This window comes from Theobroma umbraticum, unplaced genomic scaffold (assembly GCF_002168275.2).
Source record: "Theobroma umbraticum cultivar Fairchild unplaced genomic scaffold, ASM216827v3 scaffold_147.0, whole genome shotgun sequence".
NCBI classification, from domain to species: domain Eukaryota; kingdom Viridiplantae; phylum Streptophyta; class Magnoliopsida; order Malvales; family Malvaceae; genus Theobroma; species Theobroma umbraticum.
In genome coordinates, this window is record NW_018397259.1 from 9,125,528 (window position 1) to 9,143,195 (window position 17,668).

The window sequence follows — 17,668 nt, forward strand, 5'->3', positions numbered from 1 at the left end:
ATATATATTTTTATTTTTAAAATTTTTTTAAGACATATATATGTTGATAAACCAACATCAACAGCAACAAAGAACACCACTATCAGCACCATTTACAATTACATACATATTTATTTTTTGGTTTCCTTTTTGTTTGACACATAAAAGTCCCTTACCCAAATCTCAACCTGATAAACTTTCTTCCTCTCTGTCTCTCTCTCTTGCATTTCAATCAATCAATCTCTCAATTTTTTTTTCTTTATTTCTTCCTTTCTGTTTTTTTTTTTTTTGCTGTCTCTTCTTATTACCCTAATTTTTTGGCCTCCTTTTCATCTTCACTTTATACCCCAACAATCCAAAGAACAAGACTTTCCTCCCCAAGTCTTGATTTTTATTTCTGGGATTCTAATATTAAGCCCAAAAAATGTGTTTTTTGAACATTTCATTAAGGATCTGTGCTTGACCTATCGAGATTTTGGAGGATAATTGATCTGTGAGTTATTTGTCTTTTTAACATGGTTTTTTTTAGCTTGTTTGATGATCAGTTTTACTTTTGATTATGTGTTTTTGATGAAAAGTTGGATGATCAGATTGGTGATTGTTTGGTTACTGAGAATCGGACTTGAACTGATTGAAAAATGAAAAGTTTTTATGTCGAGTTTTGAAAATTTTCTATTTTTTAATCATTTTTGGGGGTGATGAAATATGAATATTGTTGATTGAGCTTTGTTATTTTGTTTGATTGATTTAATGAACCTAAATATTGTTGATTGTTATTGTAAATGATTGAAGTTTATTTTGTTTGAGACTTAGATGACTGATTCTGATGATCTATGAAGTTTGTATATTTTTTGATCACATATGGAATCAGCTTGCATTGATTTTTGTATGTTTTTAGGTACATTTGCTATAAAGGTACTTGGTTCTTGGCAAAAATAGATTTCTTTTTGAAGAATGTTTGCTAAAAATAGTCTCTTTGGTTTATCCTCTTTGAGACAGATACTTAGTCGATGATTATAGCAAGAATTGTTTGTTTCCTCATTTTGATAATTTACTCACTGATTGTGTTATTATTGTTTATAATTTTATATCTGGTAATGTCATGATAGAAAAAGGTTATGTAAATCTTGGTTATTTGCTTAAGGGTTTGTTAAAGAAGTTCAAATGTTAGTTATCAATTATACGGGCTTTCCAAATGCGTGGTGTTCTACTTATGACACGTGTTTATTGGTTTCCATATTGGTAAAGTTGGTTACTTTCTTGGTTACAGAAGATCTGGAGGGGTGGTGAGGATATTAAGTGGAATGTGAATTGCATGGGGTGAGGATGCCAGAGTTGCGAAGCGGAGCCCGGAGGTCAAAACGCCTTGATGATCTTCAGCCTCCTCAACCTGTTGATCAAGCAGAGAATTGGGTACTGCCTGCTCAAAACAGAACCAGGAGGAGAGTTGGTGGAAGAGGAAGGGGTAATGCTGCAGCTGTAGCCAAAGGGCCCTCACCGGCGGTACCTACAAGGCCAACAGCTGCTGGTAGAGGCCGGGGCATAAGATTGATAGATTTGGACCCTGAGCCTTGTCAGGTTCTTCCTGAGGCTGCACCTTTAGCTGCTGCAGAACCTGCTTTAAATCGAGTAGAGGTAGTGGCAGATAAAGATATTGCAATGGAGGGTGGGAGCGCTGACAAAATAATGGGGGTTGAAGAAGAAGCTAGCACAACCCCAGTTCCTGAACGGGTAACTCCATATTGCGTACTATATCTTTCCTTTTTGGTTGAATATATTTATTTGTTACTTAAATCTTCCATATTAAGTTGCTTATTCTGGGACACTTCGCTTTGGCAAGAATACTGGATGAATTCAATTTCTTCTAGTATGCTTTATTTACCTAAGAGCTAACTACTATATTAGTCATACAATTTCAAAAAGAGTAATTTCTTCATTTCAGCATTTAAAATTTGCTTGAAAATATTTGGAAAATCATTGGCATTTTGATTTAACATGAAACTGAAGATTGTTTTACTGTGTCAAGTCACGGGTGTTTCATTGTATGTTAGGTCGCTTGTCTTTTAATCCTTAGATTCTTACCAACTAAAACGTGCCTGATTATTTAGTTCTTCACCTCAACGAAGCTGTTGACTGAATACTTTTATGTTACTTGTTGCAGGTACAAGTGGGTAATTCTCCTGTATATAAGATAGAAAGGAAATTGGGTAAGGGTGGTTTTGGCCAAGTTTATGTTGGCCGAAGGGTAAGCGGTGGTAGTGATAGAACTGGACCAGATGCAATTGAGGTATGTCTGAGAAACTCATGCCCATGTTCAAGGGTTATCCAGGTCAAACCACTTGGGATGTAACGGCTGATTCTTTTCATCACAGGTAGCCTTGAAGTTTGAGCACCGGAACAGTAAAGGCTGCAATTATGGTCCGCCTTACGAGTGGCAAGTGTACAAGTATGGCATCTTTAATCATAAAATTGTGTATCAGGCTTTTGTTTCTACATATTTTAATGCAGTATGTAACTTCTCACATTTTTCTTTCTAATCTCCTCGTGAAATGAAAAGTACCCTAAACGGATGCTATGGGATTCCTTGGGTCCATTACAAGGGTCGCCAGGGAGACTTCTACATTCTGGTGAGTTTTGATTTTGAGCTCCTTAGTGTCTTGTCTCCCAAATTACTTAATATATCTTAAGCAACATTAATGAATATTTCAGGTAATGGATATGCTTGGTCCTAGCCTATGGGATGTTTGGAATTCTCTAGGACAATCGTAAGAAATAGAATCTTCCTCCTGTCTCTGTTGTACCTACCCAGGCATGTCTATATGTGTCTACTATACTCTTTCAGTCTTCTAACATGTTGTGCTATGATAGGATGTCACCAACTATGGCTGCCTGCATTGCAGTGGAGGCAATATCAATTCTTGAAAAGCTTCATTTAAAGGGGTAGGTCCTTTTGTATCTTTCTGCACTTTGTTAAATTCACCCTCCTGTTTTGCATAGTTACAACTGATTGGCATTGTTTATTGTCTGCTTGAAAAAAAGGTTTGTGCATGGAGATGTGAAGCCTGAGAATTTTTTACTAGGTCAACCTGGATCAGCTGATGAGAAGAAGCTATATCTTATTGATCTTGGTTTAGGTATGTTCTCCTCTCTTCTCTGTTAACTGTATGTTCTTTCTGAAGTTTCAAGCAGGAGCACGTTATGATTAACACTTACTGTTTTCTTTTTCGTCTTCAATGGAAGATTTCTCTAAGAGATTCTCATTTTATGTCATGTCTTTAACTGAGATGGAATAAATCCTATTCCCAAGTTGGTATTAATATCTGTTTGCTTCCCATGTCCTCGTATCAGCTTCTAGATGGAAAGATGCACACTCTGGTCAACATGTTGATTATGATCAGAGGCCTGATGTGTTCAGGTGCATAGATTTGTTTATGTTATCTTATTTCATTTTTTTAAATGTCGCCAGTTAATGCTTATGCTTGGTGTTAATATCTTGGGATATTCATTTTGGCAGGGGAACAATTAGGTATGCTAGTGTACATGCACATTTAGGTCGGACTGGAAGTCGTAGGGATGACCTTGAGTCATTGGCATACACATTGATATTTCTAATAAAAGGACGGTTACCATGGCAGGGTTATCAGGTTTGTGTTGTTTTGATTAAAGATTTATCTAATCTGATTTACTTCCTCTGAATATATGGCTTTTCTCTGGAACTTCACAGGGGGATAACAAGAGTTTTCTGGTTTGCAAGAAAAAGATGGCCACTTCTCCAGAGTTGATGTGTTGCTTTTGTCCTGCCCCATTTAGACAGTTTCTTGAAGCTGTTACAAATATGAAGTTTGATGAGGAGCCCAATTATGCCAAGCTAATTTCCTTCTTTGAAAGCCTAATTGAACCATGCACGCCATTGAGGCCAATAAGAATTGATGGAGCTCTTAAGGTGGTTGTTATGCTGTTTCTCTCCAATTAAATTGGATCGGATAGGATGCTCAATTAAACAACCTTTTTCTGTTTCCCTTTGCATAAATAGGTTGGGCAAAAGCGGGGAAGATTAGTCATTAATTTGGAAGAAGATGAGCAACCGAAGAAAAAAATACGCCTTGGTAGTCCTGCTACTCAGTGGATTTCTGTTTACAATGCACGCCGTCCTATGAAGCAGAGGTAAAGTTGCATTTTCTTGTTATATATAATATTCATTTCTACTTCTGCTTGTATGATGAACTGCACAAACATTTTGTTATCTCTCTACTCCTGAAGGTTGTCTGTGAGCTTAATTGAGTGGTCTGAATTATTAACATTCATTATAAGTTGGTATGGCAGTGAGTTAATCTTATCAATTTTGCATGTTTTCCTCATCACAGTAATAAAATAGCATATTTGGTGAATACTTTCACAATTGATGTCTTATATGTGATGATGAAACATGTATAGTGACAGGCAAAAATTTAAGTAAATGTGGCTGGTTGTTCTAAGTTAAATGTGGTCCATTAAAATTAGGTTGCCAGTCTTTGATGTTTGTTTTGTGGTGCATGCTTCTTTGGGTGAAAATATGAGATATTCAACCATGAGGTTTGACATTTGTTTTGCTTAGAAGTCTCATCTTGAAGTATCTCTCAAACGGTGTTCATCCTACCTGTAACCTTTTATCAATCTTGTAGATATCATTACAATGTAGCAGATTCAAGGTTGCGTCAGCACATAGATAAGGGTAATGAAGATGGATTGTTTATTAGTTGTGTCGCTTCAGCAGCTAATCTCTGGGCCCTGATCATGGATGCCGGAACGGGATTCACTTGCCAGGTTTATGATTTGTCAACAGTCTTTCTGCACAAGGTTATCATTCTAAAGCACTAATTCTGTCATTTTTCTGCTTGGCATCATGCATTCTTTGATATACTCCTTACATTAATATCTATTGGATTTTCATCAGGATTGGATTATGGAGCAGTGGGAAAAGAACTACTATATAAGTTCAATAGCTGGAGCAAATAATGCGAGTTCCTTGGTTGTTATGTCAAAAGGTTGGTAATCAGCAACGAAGTTTATTTCCTTTTTGATGACCGTAAAACTAAGATAAAATTAATTTTTAAGTGGTGCCATTGAGTTTTCCGAGAGTGGAGCGATGCATGATTGAATTCATGTGTTACAATTTAGCCTGGAGGGTTCATCTTCCTGGAGCTGCTGCCATGATGCTACCGTCATTTACATTCAGAGCTTCTGAGAGTAATATATATATACATGGGCCAATAAATAAGGTTACATGTCTGCCTCGACCTTGTATCCTTGAGTTGCACAACTTATGTTGAAAGACAATTGAATTAGGCTTGTTTTTTGTAATTAACCTTTAGCATGATAGTATACTTAATATTAAGCTTGCGAGTTGCAAGAGGAGATTGGCTAAAGCAATTTGTTTTGAGCATGCCTGAGATTCTTACATATTTGTAGCATTCAAATTATGTTGATCACTATTTGCTAAGCTGTTTGCAAAATCCTGTGACTTTGTAGGAACTCCCTACACCCAGCAGTCCTACAAAGTAAGTGAATCTTTTCCCTTCAAGTGGATAAATAAGAAGTGGAAAGAAGGCTTTCATGTAACATCAATGACAACTGCTGGGAGTCGCTGGGGTGTGGTAATGTCTAGGAACTCTGGATTTTCTGATCAGGTATTCCTTTCTTTAGATGGGTACGTACATCTTCTATTTTTCCACTGCCCACCATTTCCAAAGTAGCTGATTACATGTCCTTTTATATTTATTTCATTGAATCAAGGTTGTGGAGCTTGACTTTTTGTATCCAAGCGAGGGAATACATCGGCGATGGGAGAGCGGTTACAGAATAACATCTATGGCTGCAACTGCAGATCAAGCTGCCTTCATACTGAGCATTCCAAAACGAAAAATGATGGATGAAACTCAGGAAACTCTGCGTACATCTGCCTTTCCTAGCGCCCATGTAAAGGTGGGTATTCCCTATTTTCGCCCCTTGCCATCTTTCAACTCCTATGGCAATGCTAATTCACTTCTCTAAGCATTACCAGTGGGTGCTGAGTGTTGCTTGGTCTATTCTCTTTTATTATAGATGCTCAACCTCTTCTTTTAATGAGTCTTTTATCTTATATCATGATTGTTCATTGTTGCAGGAAAAATGGGCCAAAAATCTCTACATTGCATCAATTTGTTATGGGCGGACAGTCTGCTAATTCTGGAGTGTACATTGTGACATAGTCCCAAAAGGAAAAAAAATAATTTAAAAGTTCAAATTTTTGAAAGCTGTTGAGGTATTTTTGGTCTTGAATTGAGTATGGGTGGGGTTAATTCTGCTATAAAATCTCCTCATATGGGAATGTATAAAGGGGAAAAGGAAAAGAAAGACAAAAAGAAGGAAGAGAATTAATAGAATTTGGGAGTTGGAATTCTAATGCCCTGAGCCGGCCTGGGATAGTGTGGGCAGCTGTTTGTTAAAACATACATTTCATAGTAACAGGTCTTGTGCTTTGAATTATCATAACTGGCTGCAAGTAATCATCATAAATAGCAATGTTTTTCTTAAAGTGGGAAATGGTTCACCTTCTCTCCCTCCTCTCCACCCTCCATAACTCCCAGTACTTAATCCCTTCATCCTCCAACCTAAAAAGGAAGGAAATCAAATGGACCAAGGATGAAAACAAAGCTAAATTTAGCTAAATAACTGTACTGTTCAAGCCGGATTAAGAGTTGATTATGAGGGCTTGTGATACTTTCTATCATGCCGGAAATGGTGGGATACTGAAGCAGAATGAAATTGTCTGTTTCAGTGACAGTTTTCCAACAGCGGGAAGCTTTATTTAGCTAAATTTGAAATAACCCATATGGTGATCTTGCTCTTTTCTGATCAGAATGCTTGAGAGTGAGTCCAGCTGGATCAGTTCACAGTTTTATGTATCAGCAGGATTATTTTTCGGATGATGCTATGTTCCATTGACTTCAAGTTCAGCTTTGGTCATTAAAAACCAGTAATCCAACATCTTCCGGGAATTTTCCTGATCAAATACTAAATTGATTTGATGGCAACACGTCATTACAGTCAAAAACAAAAGAAGCACTACCTTGAACTTGACATGTTGACGGAAAGAAGACGACAGAGGCTTCCTTCCAGAGAACTAAACTTCTTTGATCCTATGATTCAATGTACTGATAATGAATATCGGGCTCCTTTATGATTTGTCTGACGGGTTCCAAATTTACCATGAATCTCTCAATGACTATAAATTGTTGACAGGGTCAGGCGACTCCTTGAGACAAGAAAGCTGCAACTTCTCTTCACTTTCCCACCAGATTTTTTACATTATAAAAAAAGATTCACACTTTGACTTCGACGTATGGATCGCCTAGTTCCTCCTATACACATAACTATACCAGCAGAAGGTGGTTTAGCAGAAAAAAAGTGAAAAGCAAAGAGCTAAAAATGGCCAACTTAAGCCTTCTTTCTGGATCATACTTCATGTTCTTTATCCTATGCCTCAGCCTCAGGGGTTCCCTTTCATGCCTTCATGATTAACGAGAAGCTCTCCTGGAGTTGAAAGATTTACTAGTTCGAGACATGGTAACGGACAACCTAACAGATTTGTTTCTTGGTGGCTTAGAGACATGGAATTCCAGTTCGGAATGTTGTCAGTGGCTCCTGCTACAGTGCAATTCTCGCTCATCTTCGCAAGAAGTGACTGGTCTTAATCTATCCAGTCTTTTTCCCTTGGTAGGAAAGACTTCAACTGTTTTGGGATCAGTTTTCCGGATAAAGACCTTAATGTCGCTTGACATTTCCTACAATTCAATACAAGGTGAAATTGCAGGCATTGGGTTTGGCAATTTGACCGAGCTAGCGTATCTTGACATGAGGGGAAATAGCTTCAATGGTTCTATTCCTCCTCAGTTGTTTCGTTTAAGGAATCTTGAATTCCTTGATCTCAGTGGTAACAAGATTGAGGGTAGCTTACCTGGCGATGTTGGCGGTCTTAGGAAGTTGAAACAGTTGAGCTTGGATGCCAATATCATTCGTGGAGAGATTCCTGAAGAGATTGGAAACCTCACTGAACTGAGGAAGTTGACACTTCCGGGCAACCAAATTTCTGGCAGGATTCCGTTGTCAATATTGCAGCTAAGGAAGCTGGAAGTATTGCAGCTGCAGAACAATTCATTGTCGGAGGAGATTCCAGCAGACATTGGGAACTTGGTGAACATAACTACTTTAGACTTGAGCAAGAATAATTTGAGTGGTGAAATCCCATCATCAATTCAGACGCTGGGAAAGCTGGAGACACTTCAGCTGGAGAATAACAAGCTCTCTGGCGAGATCTCAACATGGTTATTTGATCTCAAGGAGATGAAGAAGTTGCACCTTGGAGGAAACAGACTAGCATGGAATAACGACATCACAATCACTCCAAAGTGTAAGTTATCTTCTTTGTCATTGAGATCTTGCAGTGTCAGTGGTCAGATTCCTCGCTGGCTTGCCAATCAAACTGATCTTATTTTCTTGGACTTGAGTGAGAATCAGATCGAAGGAGACTTCCCACAGTGGTTAGCTGAACTAAATCTCGGAACTATTATTTTATCAGATAACAAACTTGCAGGTTCGCTCCCACCTCAGTTGTTTCAATCTCGAAATTTGTCAGTCCTTGCCTTGTCAAGGAACAACTTTTCTGGGGAACTGCGAGAAATTAATACTACTTCAATAATGGTACTCATGCTCTCAGAAAACAATTTTTCTGGGCCGGTGCCAAAATCTCTCTCCAAAATCTATAGGCTATTACTTCTGGACTTGTCAACAAATAGTTTCTCTGGCAGTGAATTTCCAGCATTTGGAGAAGATGGCTTAATCGCTTATGTTGATATATCTTCCAATAAGTTGTCTGGCAAGGTTCCTGCAGCTTTTGGACTGAACCTAATGATGCTCTCATTAAGCCAAAATGACTTTTCTGGTCCATTACCTCAGAATTTGAGCAATTTGAGTCAGCTTCAACACCTTGATCTTCATGACAACAATATAACTGGTGAATTTCCAGCATTCCTCTATCAGTTGTCCTCACTTCAAGTACTTAATCTTAGGGACAATTCCTTTGAGGGATCAATCTCGGATGATCTGTCAAATCTTAGTAGTCTCCGAATCCTAGACCTCTCCAACAATAACCTCGTTGGTGACATTCCTCCAAGCTTCGGGAATCTTACTGGAATGATTGATACACCTGATGTCCCATCAACGCTTTCTGAAATTTTTAGCTTTCAAGTTGAAATCCATGACTTGATAGTAAACTGGAAGAATTCAAAGCGAGGCCTCTCCAACCGGAACCTGGATATCTATACTTTCTTGGACTTGTCAAAGAACCAGTTATCAGGAGAAGTTCCTCCTTCATTAGGCAGTCTTAAACGTTTGAAGCTACTCAACCTTTCATACAATGAGCTTTCAGGCAACATTCCTATGAGTTTTGGTGATCTGGAGAGTTTAGAGGCCTTGGATTTGTCACACAATAACTTTGATGGTGAAATACCCAGATCATTTGCCAAGCTCCAGAAACTAAATACTTTAGACTTCCAAATCTCAACGTTGAAGACTCCCCACGAAATTTCAGCTCATTATTAATAAAAACCATCTTTCAAAAAAAAAAATACTTTAGACTTGAGCAACAACAAACTCGCAGGTAAAATTCCTGAGAGTCCTCAAATGGATAGGCTGATTGATCCAGACATTTATGCCAACAACAGTGGACTGTGCGGGGTGCAAATTGATGCTCCTTGTGAAGAAGGCTCGCAGCCACCTGAGTCACCGGAGGAGGAGAAAAAGGAAACATGGTTTTCATGGGAAGCGGCAGGAATTGGCTACCCTGTTGGGTTCTTGTCTTCAACTGCACTGATGTATGTCATTGGTTATTTCACCGTTACACCATTGCATCACCGCCGGCATCATGCTCGTCGAAGGTGAATGACTCTCAGTATCAGGAAATGGAAAGGCTCAGTTCCACCTCTGGGTTCGTTTCCATCAGTCTTGGCCATCTAGGCTATTGGCTGTCTCAAGGTTGCACCAGAAGTACTTGAACTACACCATCTTAGGCATTTCTCATCAGAATTTAATGAGTTCCCTTTTATTAAGTGTGATGAATATATTGATAGTTTTCCCTTTGTAGAACATAATGAAGCCTTGGTCTATTGAAAAAAGCACAGAACTTTGATCATGCAATCATGAAATTAGCAAATAGATGATAAAAAAATGTGTTTGCTTCCTTTGGGCTTCTGAGTGGTCCAATTCAAGAACCAAACTGGCCCTACGGCCACTACCATTCGTGAATTAACAAAAACTAAAGGGTACTATAGTAATTTTGGCTCTTCCAAAGAAACTTCAAAACCCTACGCTCTTTATTTCTCACTTGTTTAGGTATAAACGCTAAAAAGGAATACCCCTTCAAAGCCCTCAGCTCAGAGAAGCAAAACAGAAAGGAAGAAAATGCGACCACCGAGAGGCGGCGGGGGTTTCAGGGGCGGCAGAGACGGTGGACGAGGGAGAGGAGGTGGCCGAGGAGGCGGTGGTCGCGGTTTTGGACGTGGTGGCGGTGGGTTCCGTGATGAAGGGCCTCCTGCTGAAGTAGTGGGTTAGTTTTTTTTTTTTTGGTACCTTTGTTTTGTTGTTTTGTTTGGATGCTAAGAAAGTGAAAGAAATGTAAAAGAAAGAAGCGATTTTGATGCAAAGAGAAGTTAAAAAAACCGAACTTTGGCTTTTTTTTTTTTGTTATTTATGCAGAGGTATCTACATTTCTTCATGCTTGTGAGGGTGATGCAGTGACAAGGCTAACCAACGAGAAAATACCTTATTTTAATGCTCCAATCTATCTACAGAACAAGACCCAGATTGGGAAAGTTGATGAAATTTTTGGTCCCATCAATGAATCTGTGAGTTCCATTGCTAGTTTGAATCATTTTCTTTCATAGTTTGGACTTTATGTGTGTTCATTTATTTACTTTTCTGCTTGTTGCAGTATTTTTCAATCAAAATGTTGGAAGGTATTGTGGCGACTTCGTATGCCCTGGGTGATAAGTTCTATATTGACCCGAGCAAACTTTTGCCTCTTGCAAAATTTCTTCCACAACCAAAGTATGTTTGTAATCCTTACATCCCATGTCTGAAAACTGCTTTGATTTCATTTCTTTCATTTTGATTTCTTTTGGGGATTGATGGTTATGTCCAGGAGTTGTTTTGAGATGATGTGCTTTAATATCTTTTATGTATCCTAAATTATTGATGTGTAATTGGTAGTTATAGCATATGTATTGGAATCATTTGTCACATACTCTACTTGGGAGTTATCATGCATTCTGGCTATTTTAGTTTGAATTTCACGTATGATCCAGAATTTTTTTGTTTGAATTTCTGGTATGACCCAGAAAAATTCTAATATCATATTTTGTGCTGTTGTAGGGGACAGGCACAAGCTGGTGCAAGAGGTGGTCGTGGAGGAGGCAGAGGTGGTGGTAGAGGTGGATTTCGTGGAGGTGGTGGATTTCGTGGAAGAGGTGCCCCAAGAGGTGGCAGAGGTGGTCCTAGGGGTGGTGGCCGTGGTGGTGGGTTTAGAGGCAGGGGGAGATTTTAGACTAATAGCAGTTTGTAACATTACCAATGCCCTTCTGTGCTGCCTCTTTCAGATGTCATGGGCATACAACTTTGAAAATTTGATATCGAACTTAATTGAGACTTTTGGTTGTGTCAATTGGAGATATACTTATTTCACATTTTTGTTTATCCAAAGTGCAACTATCAAGTTTTGAATATGATCCATTCTAGATTGTTGTAGGTCTGAGACGGCTGTAATCTGTTGATTGCTTGTAGTAGATGCTGGCTGGCAGTGTTGCACTGCTTGAAATTGTACAGTGCTTTGATGATCAGTCATGCCTTGAGTAAATGCTATGTTCCATACTCTTTACTTCACTAAAAGAATGGCAAACAAAAGCAGGATAGGTTTCAGTGCTGGTAAATTTTGAACCTAGGTTTGTTCTGCTGTGAATTCAAGACCATTATGTTATTGCTTCATCTATAAATCTGATCAGAGTAATCAATTATATGCTCAGATATAACACTCTTTTTGGGAACCAAACAGGTACATTAAGGCAACAAATAAAAATGGCAGAACTTCAATTGAATGAGGGTTTAGAACAACAGGTGGACAAGAATCAGAGGCTTCATAGTAGCCTCCATCTTTATTTAAACCAGCAAAGCACTCTTATGCTTCCCAGCCTCTCAGAAGAGTAGCCCGAGCAACACGGTTAACTCCAAGGGTAAAGGCTCCCATACGAAGGTCGCAATTGTGGGTTTTGCACATCTCCTTCACATCTTTGAATCCTTTGGTCATGTATGTCTTTAGCTCATTGTTCACCTTCTCCTCATCCCACATGAAGCCTTGAATGTTCTGCAATGGAAAATGACCACTATCATTACTCCCTGAAGTATTTGTCCTGTAACTTGTAATATAAGCAGATGAGTTTCAAATATAATACCTGCACCCACTCGAAGTAACTAACAGTTACTCCTCCTGAGTTTGCATATATATCTGGAAGGATAACCACACCTTTCTTTGATAAGATCTGCAGGTAAAGAAGACAACGAATTAATGAAATGAAATTGTTTGTTTGCCTCTCTTTTTAGTTATGTAACTGGCTAATTGCAAACTTCAGACAAGCAGTAACCTCATCAGCCTCTGGATCAGTTGGATGGTTAGCAGCTTCAATTATGAACTTGGCTTTAATATCATTTGCATTTTCCCTTCATTTAGATCAAATGACAATATTTTAGTTTTAAGCAAACAGTATTGCTGGGCAATATTAAAAAAAAAAATTGTTGTTGCCGAAAAAAGAACCTGTTGATGACACCACCAAGTGCTGCTGGGATGAGTATGTCACAGTCTTCGACCAGAATTGAATTGGGATCTATAGAATCCCCACCATGGAATCCTTTGACACCCTTGCTTTCCCTGACATGCTTGAGTAGGCTTGGAATATCAATTCCTTTGCTGTTCTTTATGGCTCCAGTGATATCACTCACAGCAACAACCTTCCCACCCTTTTCATGGATGAGCTGGGCAGCCCAGGATCCAACATTTCCAAAGCCCTGAGATGGAATAAGCATTCATCATTTTGAGAACTGTACTTTACATGGAGCCGCAGTCCATTATATTAAGTGTATGAGTCATAATTTAAATTTCTGGCGTTGAAGGTGCACCTGTATTACAAATTTTTGTCCAGAGATGGTCTTTCCATGCTCACTAAGTAGGGCTTCTGTGGCAAAGAGCACTCCTCTGCCAGTAGCTGCATCTCTGCCAAGTGATCCTCCAAGATCCTAAGGAAAAAGGGTAATATCCATAAGTTTTCTAAATTATCCTCAATTATAAAGAAAAGTCCTAAAGTCAATTTGCAGAAATCTCTAGGCTTAAAATTACTAGCATAATTCAATGTGAAGTCAAACGCTCTCTGTGTATATACTTACTGTTGGTTTTCCAGTTACTACAGCAGGTGAATAGCCATGGAATTTGGAGTACTCATCTAGAATCCATGCCATTGTCTGTTTAACAAACAGAAAACACCATTATCAATTTTTTGAAAATAAAAAATAAAAATTGAAGATCACTTCCTCATCATCTCCAAGTACCAACATAAAAGGAAAACTGATAGAACTGAGATATTTGAGGCCTATTGTACCTGTGGACCTGTACCCATATCAGGTGCTGGAACATCTGTGTGAACTCCAATCAGGTCATGTATCTTCTGGGTGAAAACTCGAGTAAGCCGTTCCAGTTCAGATATGCTTAACTCTCCTGGATTACATCCTATCCCACCTTTAGCCCCACCGTATGGGATATTGGCAACTGCAGTCTTCCATGTCATTAGTTGTGCTAAAGCATTCACTTCATCAGGGTCAACCTAGATTATTCATAGGATGATCAGAATCCAAACTATGCAACAAGAAGTTAACGAAGTAGACAGAATCTTGATTCGTTAACTTGCTATCAGGCATGTTAATTCAAACAGCAGAATGTAAACACCTCTGGGTGATATCTGATTCCTCCTTTCATGGGCCCTCTTGCATTGTCATGCTGAACCCTGAACCCAACAAAGGAAGCCAAAGTGCCATCGTCTTTGGGTATGGTGCATTCAACCTACAGATATGTCCACAAGCAATCAGAGCAGCAGAGAAGAACTATAACATATTATCAAATCATTATCTCCAAGCCCTCTTGACCCTTCATAGATACAACATTTCTGCATTTTTCAACAACATTTCCAATAATCACAACAAAATGAAAGCCAATGGAGATTAAAGGGAAGTTTATATCACCTTAATTTCTCTGAAAGGGATTAGCAAACTCTTTTCAAGCTTAGAGTCCAAACCAAGAAGCCTGGCTGCCAGTTTAAAGTTTCTGTTGGTTGCCACTAATGCATTCATTATTGTTTCTTAGAAGTCAGCACTTTCTGAGGAGCAAAAAAAGGGGGAAAAAAAAGGAAGAAAAAGAAAGACACAGAAGATTAAGATTTTAACTGATGTATCCAAGATGAAGAAGTTGCGTCAATTTAAACCAATTCCCTTGTGGACAATACGACCAAAACTTGAATGTGATTCATGTGCATGACAAATGAAGTCATTACCATCTAATATTCTATTAGACAACCTGCATTTTTATATACAATGAAAACATACATGTTTGTTTAGTTTCAAACGGTTATTAAAGATAAGCCTGTTTACACAGACACGATTTTTGAAACAAATATAATTATTCGAACAAACCTAATCGTTCAAACGGAACTCTTTCTTTCATTCTTTTCAACGTAAGATTATGTCTTGTCATGTTTTATCAGCATTTTACAGATAATCTTGACATGCAAAAGTTGCCTAACTACTTCAATATTAACAGGCAGACTGATCTTAGAGTCTGCTGTGTATGCTCTGCATGTAAACTAAATCTTTATCTTGATGCCACACAAAATATTTTATATTGCCTTGAAAATTCGCCGCATCTGGTCTAAGGGTTGTTGTCTCTCCTTTGAAGGGTAGAGGTCCCTAAGTCAAATCCTTCCTTCCTTCCCCATCTGGTCTAATGTAATATTTATTTCGTGGTCCCTTTGATTGCTGTCATACATTGGGCTTTGAGCAGTTAATTAATGACTCTGTCATTAGTTTAATGCATATCTTCACCAAGTTTAAAGCTGACAACTTCCTAGAATTTGATGATTTCTATTTGTCTTCATGTTTGGTAATAGCCTAAACTGGTTTTGCCTTCACCAAACCAACTGATCCAAATCAAATCCAACTTCTTTGAAGATATCAATTTCACTTCACTATCCTCTTGTGGATAAATCACACGGTCACTGCATAATCTGTGCAGTCAAGTTGTAATGGCATTTTGTGGACTACCTTTTTTCTTTTTGGGGTAAAAAACATAAGAAAGAGAACAAAAACAAATGGACCCTATCTTTGTAATTTTAATTTTATAAATAAAATATTGTTGGTCCATGAATGTGAGACATGCATAAATTTCATAAATCTCATGAATGATGAAAATTCATGTATCATATAAATTATAATAAAAAAAATTAAGATACATGAACCAAAACATAATAATCCTAAGCCTTAACTAGGCAATTTCCAGGGTGACATGGACATTGATTATATAAAATATTTTCAATTAGTGACGATGGGGATAGCTGGAAATCTTATCTGTATCTGATCAGTACTGATGTCATAACAAACATGTGGGAAAATTGGTAGGAGGATAAGATCAAGAAGCAAACTCTCAAAGCTAGATCTGGAGTACAAGTCATACAAGGGTTGGCCACTGGCTGCCTAACTAGGAAGGATCAATGAAGCAACAGATGTTTCTTAACAGGAAAATGGTTTTGGATTGTGGTTAGTGCTTGATGTCTACCCACCATAAATATTCCAAGAATGTGCTTCTGCATGATTCAGCTCTTTCATTTTTTTAATTTTAGCTATCTATGTCAAATATATCTTCGATTTAGTGGATTAAGACTAACACATCCATGTGACTAAAAACGAACAAAACAATAATCTAAGGTCTACATGCAGCAAAAAGAAAGAAGAAAAATGTATGATAATGGGGGATGTAATGCATTGATGTGTTTGCAAGTTTTCGCCTTTTGCAAGTTTCAGGAATTACTAAACAGAGTTAATCAATTCAGAGGATATACAGTGTACTAATGTTTCTTTTTGTTCTGTTTATTCATACCCAATTTCTTTTTGTTCAATAAAAGACAGAAGTGGGGCTTGCTAATGGGATATTTGTCTTAAAGAAACCCAATTTTCCTAGCCCCAAGCCATTACTGTAACTCCATTGCTATTTGTAGTAAGGTAACCCCATAAAGAGAAAAACAATTAAATTTACCAAAAAAAGAAAGAAGAAAACAAAGACATGCATTTTCCTAAAGGCAGCATCACAAATTAAAATGCCTAACATTTCAGAACACAAGATCATAGAGAGATGATTAGAAGAACAAAAAATTTCAGAAGCTATAAGAGCTCTCACCTGAGGTATGAAATATGAGGAAGGCACTTCCAATTATAATTCAGCAGTTTGATATCAGCTTTTAAGCAAAGGAGTGAAAGTGATGCACAAGTTCAACTCTGAATCCAAGAATATATAAGCAGAAAAGGAAAAACCCAAAGACAGAATCAGAATCATATTCCTATCTTTCAGAACTATAAATCCGGAAATTCTACAGACAATTGGATTTATGCGCCCATCAATCAACAATTCAACATGTTACCACAAGAATATGATGCTTTCCTTACACCAGACAGAATCATCATCCTTACAAAGCTCACATTCAATCAAGTGATTTCGAAAGAAAGTGAAGGAAAAAAATTTTTTTGTGTGCTTACAGGCTTACAGGAAGGAGAATAATCTGATGTGGATACACAAGATGTTGGAAACTCAAATTCTGTCAAGAACGTGAATCCAACGCGAACTCCATTTGGATAGTAATCATTTCTTGGGAAATTTTTTTTAGAGAAATGTAAGGGGTTTTGAGTACATTACATGAACTTTCATTTGCAGTGTTCAGATTTGGTTAGGCCTCAGTGGGATTTAAGTAGTGGCCATGGATGGCATGGTTTGTGAGCAGACAAAGCTCTTTGTGAAGGGTTTTAAAATCCTTCTTTTTCCTATTTTTTATCGTCTGCAAAAAGGGACTTTGAACTGATGAAAAGAGTGGAGAGCAATCAAGGAAAAGAGAAACCATATGGAGTTCAAGAGTTTTCGATCATGACAAAATAGTGATCAAAAGAGTGTCTTTTAACTGAGGAACCATTTGTCATTGGCTCTATGCCACTAGGATGGTGTAAAGGTTTCCAAGAGTTCTGATTAGCTGACGTCAAAGTCTTTTAATATGCATAGAACAATTCACACTTGACAGTCTTCCTCCTTGATTCTATGTTCATTTTCCATTGAGCAAAGCAGATCTGCTTTTAAAACTGTACTTGTAATGCAAGAGAGAAAGTTTCAGTGTTTAGATATGCAAAGAATTGTTTAGTTAATAAAAGAAACAAAATAGAAATAATCTGCTTTGTCAGGATTCAAAAAGGAATTAGAACTTTTTCATGCAAAGTTCTACATTACATATTGGTATCACCAGGCAGGAGGGTTCTGATGCATTTGCTT

The 17,668-nt window shown here is 37.9% G+C and overlaps 4 protein-coding genes across 7 annotated transcripts; 3 read left to right on the forward strand and 1 right to left on the reverse strand.

Annotated features, from left to right (window-relative positions):
• Positions 1 to 60: 60 nt before the first annotated feature.
• Positions 61 to 6,532, forward strand: LOC110415132 (Protein kinase family protein). The gene is made up of 17 exons (XM_021426646.2): positions 61 to 472; positions 1,250 to 1,710; positions 2,141 to 2,266; positions 2,352 to 2,425; positions 2,537 to 2,606; positions 2,689 to 2,744; positions 2,848 to 2,919; positions 3,019 to 3,113; positions 3,328 to 3,394; positions 3,494 to 3,623; positions 3,704 to 3,922; positions 4,013 to 4,143; positions 4,641 to 4,815; positions 4,913 to 5,003; positions 5,488 to 5,645; positions 5,752 to 5,940; positions 6,122 to 6,532. The coding sequence occupies exons 2-17, from the start codon at positions 1,306 to 1,308 to the stop codon at positions 6,179 to 6,181; spliced, it is 2,118 nt and encodes a 705-aa protein (XP_021282321.1). The 5' UTR covers positions 61 to 472; positions 1,250 to 1,305; the 3' UTR covers positions 6,182 to 6,532.
• Positions 6,533 to 7,339: 807 nt separating this feature from the next.
• RLP46 (receptor like protein 46) lies at positions 7,340 to 10,241 on the forward strand. The gene is made up of 3 exons (XM_089783434.1): positions 7,340 to 7,385; positions 7,523 to 9,535; positions 9,605 to 10,241. The coding sequence occupies exons 1-3, from the start codon at positions 7,340 to 7,342 to the stop codon at positions 9,934 to 9,936; spliced, it is 2,391 nt and encodes a 796-aa protein (XP_089639560.1). The 3' UTR covers positions 9,937 to 10,241.
• Positions 10,242 to 10,361: 120 nt separating this feature from the next.
• Positions 10,362 to 11,905, forward strand: LOC110415134 (H/ACA ribonucleoprotein complex, subunit Gar1/Naf1 protein). Its single transcript, XM_021426652.2, has 4 exons — positions 10,362 to 10,600; positions 10,750 to 10,898; positions 10,985 to 11,100; positions 11,425 to 11,905. Exons 1-4 carry the CDS (start codon positions 10,456 to 10,458, stop codon positions 11,594 to 11,596), a joined length of 582 nt encoding a protein of 193 aa, XP_021282327.1. The 5' UTR covers positions 10,362 to 10,455; the 3' UTR covers positions 11,597 to 11,905.
• A 200-nt stretch (positions 11,906 to 12,105) lies between these two features.
• On the reverse strand, positions 12,106 to 17,244 carry GDH1 (glutamate dehydrogenase 1). 4 transcript variants are annotated; one of them, XM_021426649.2, is made up of 11 exons: positions 16,891 to 17,244; positions 16,535 to 16,632; positions 14,332 to 14,465; positions 14,039 to 14,152; positions 13,695 to 13,916; positions 13,483 to 13,557; positions 13,219 to 13,335; positions 12,857 to 13,107; positions 12,687 to 12,762; positions 12,498 to 12,584; positions 12,106 to 12,409 (listed from the first exon to the last, which is right to left on the reverse strand). In XM_021426649.2, the coding sequence occupies exons 3-11, from the start codon at positions 14,437 to 14,439 to the stop codon at positions 12,224 to 12,226; spliced, it is 1,236 nt and encodes a 411-aa protein (XP_021282324.1). In that variant the 5' UTR covers positions 14,440 to 14,465; positions 16,535 to 16,632; positions 16,891 to 17,244; the 3' UTR covers positions 12,106 to 12,223. The 4 variants fall into 4 exon arrangements, with proteins under 4 accessions (XP_021282324.1, XP_021282325.1, XP_021282326.1 ...); XM_021426650.2 differs by lacking the exon at positions 16,891 to 17,244 and having other exon boundaries at positions 16,535 to 16,728; XM_021426651.2 differs by lacking the exons at positions 16,535 to 16,632; positions 16,891 to 17,244 and adding an exon at positions 14,779 to 14,900.
• Positions 17,245 to 17,668: the final 424 nt, after the last annotated feature.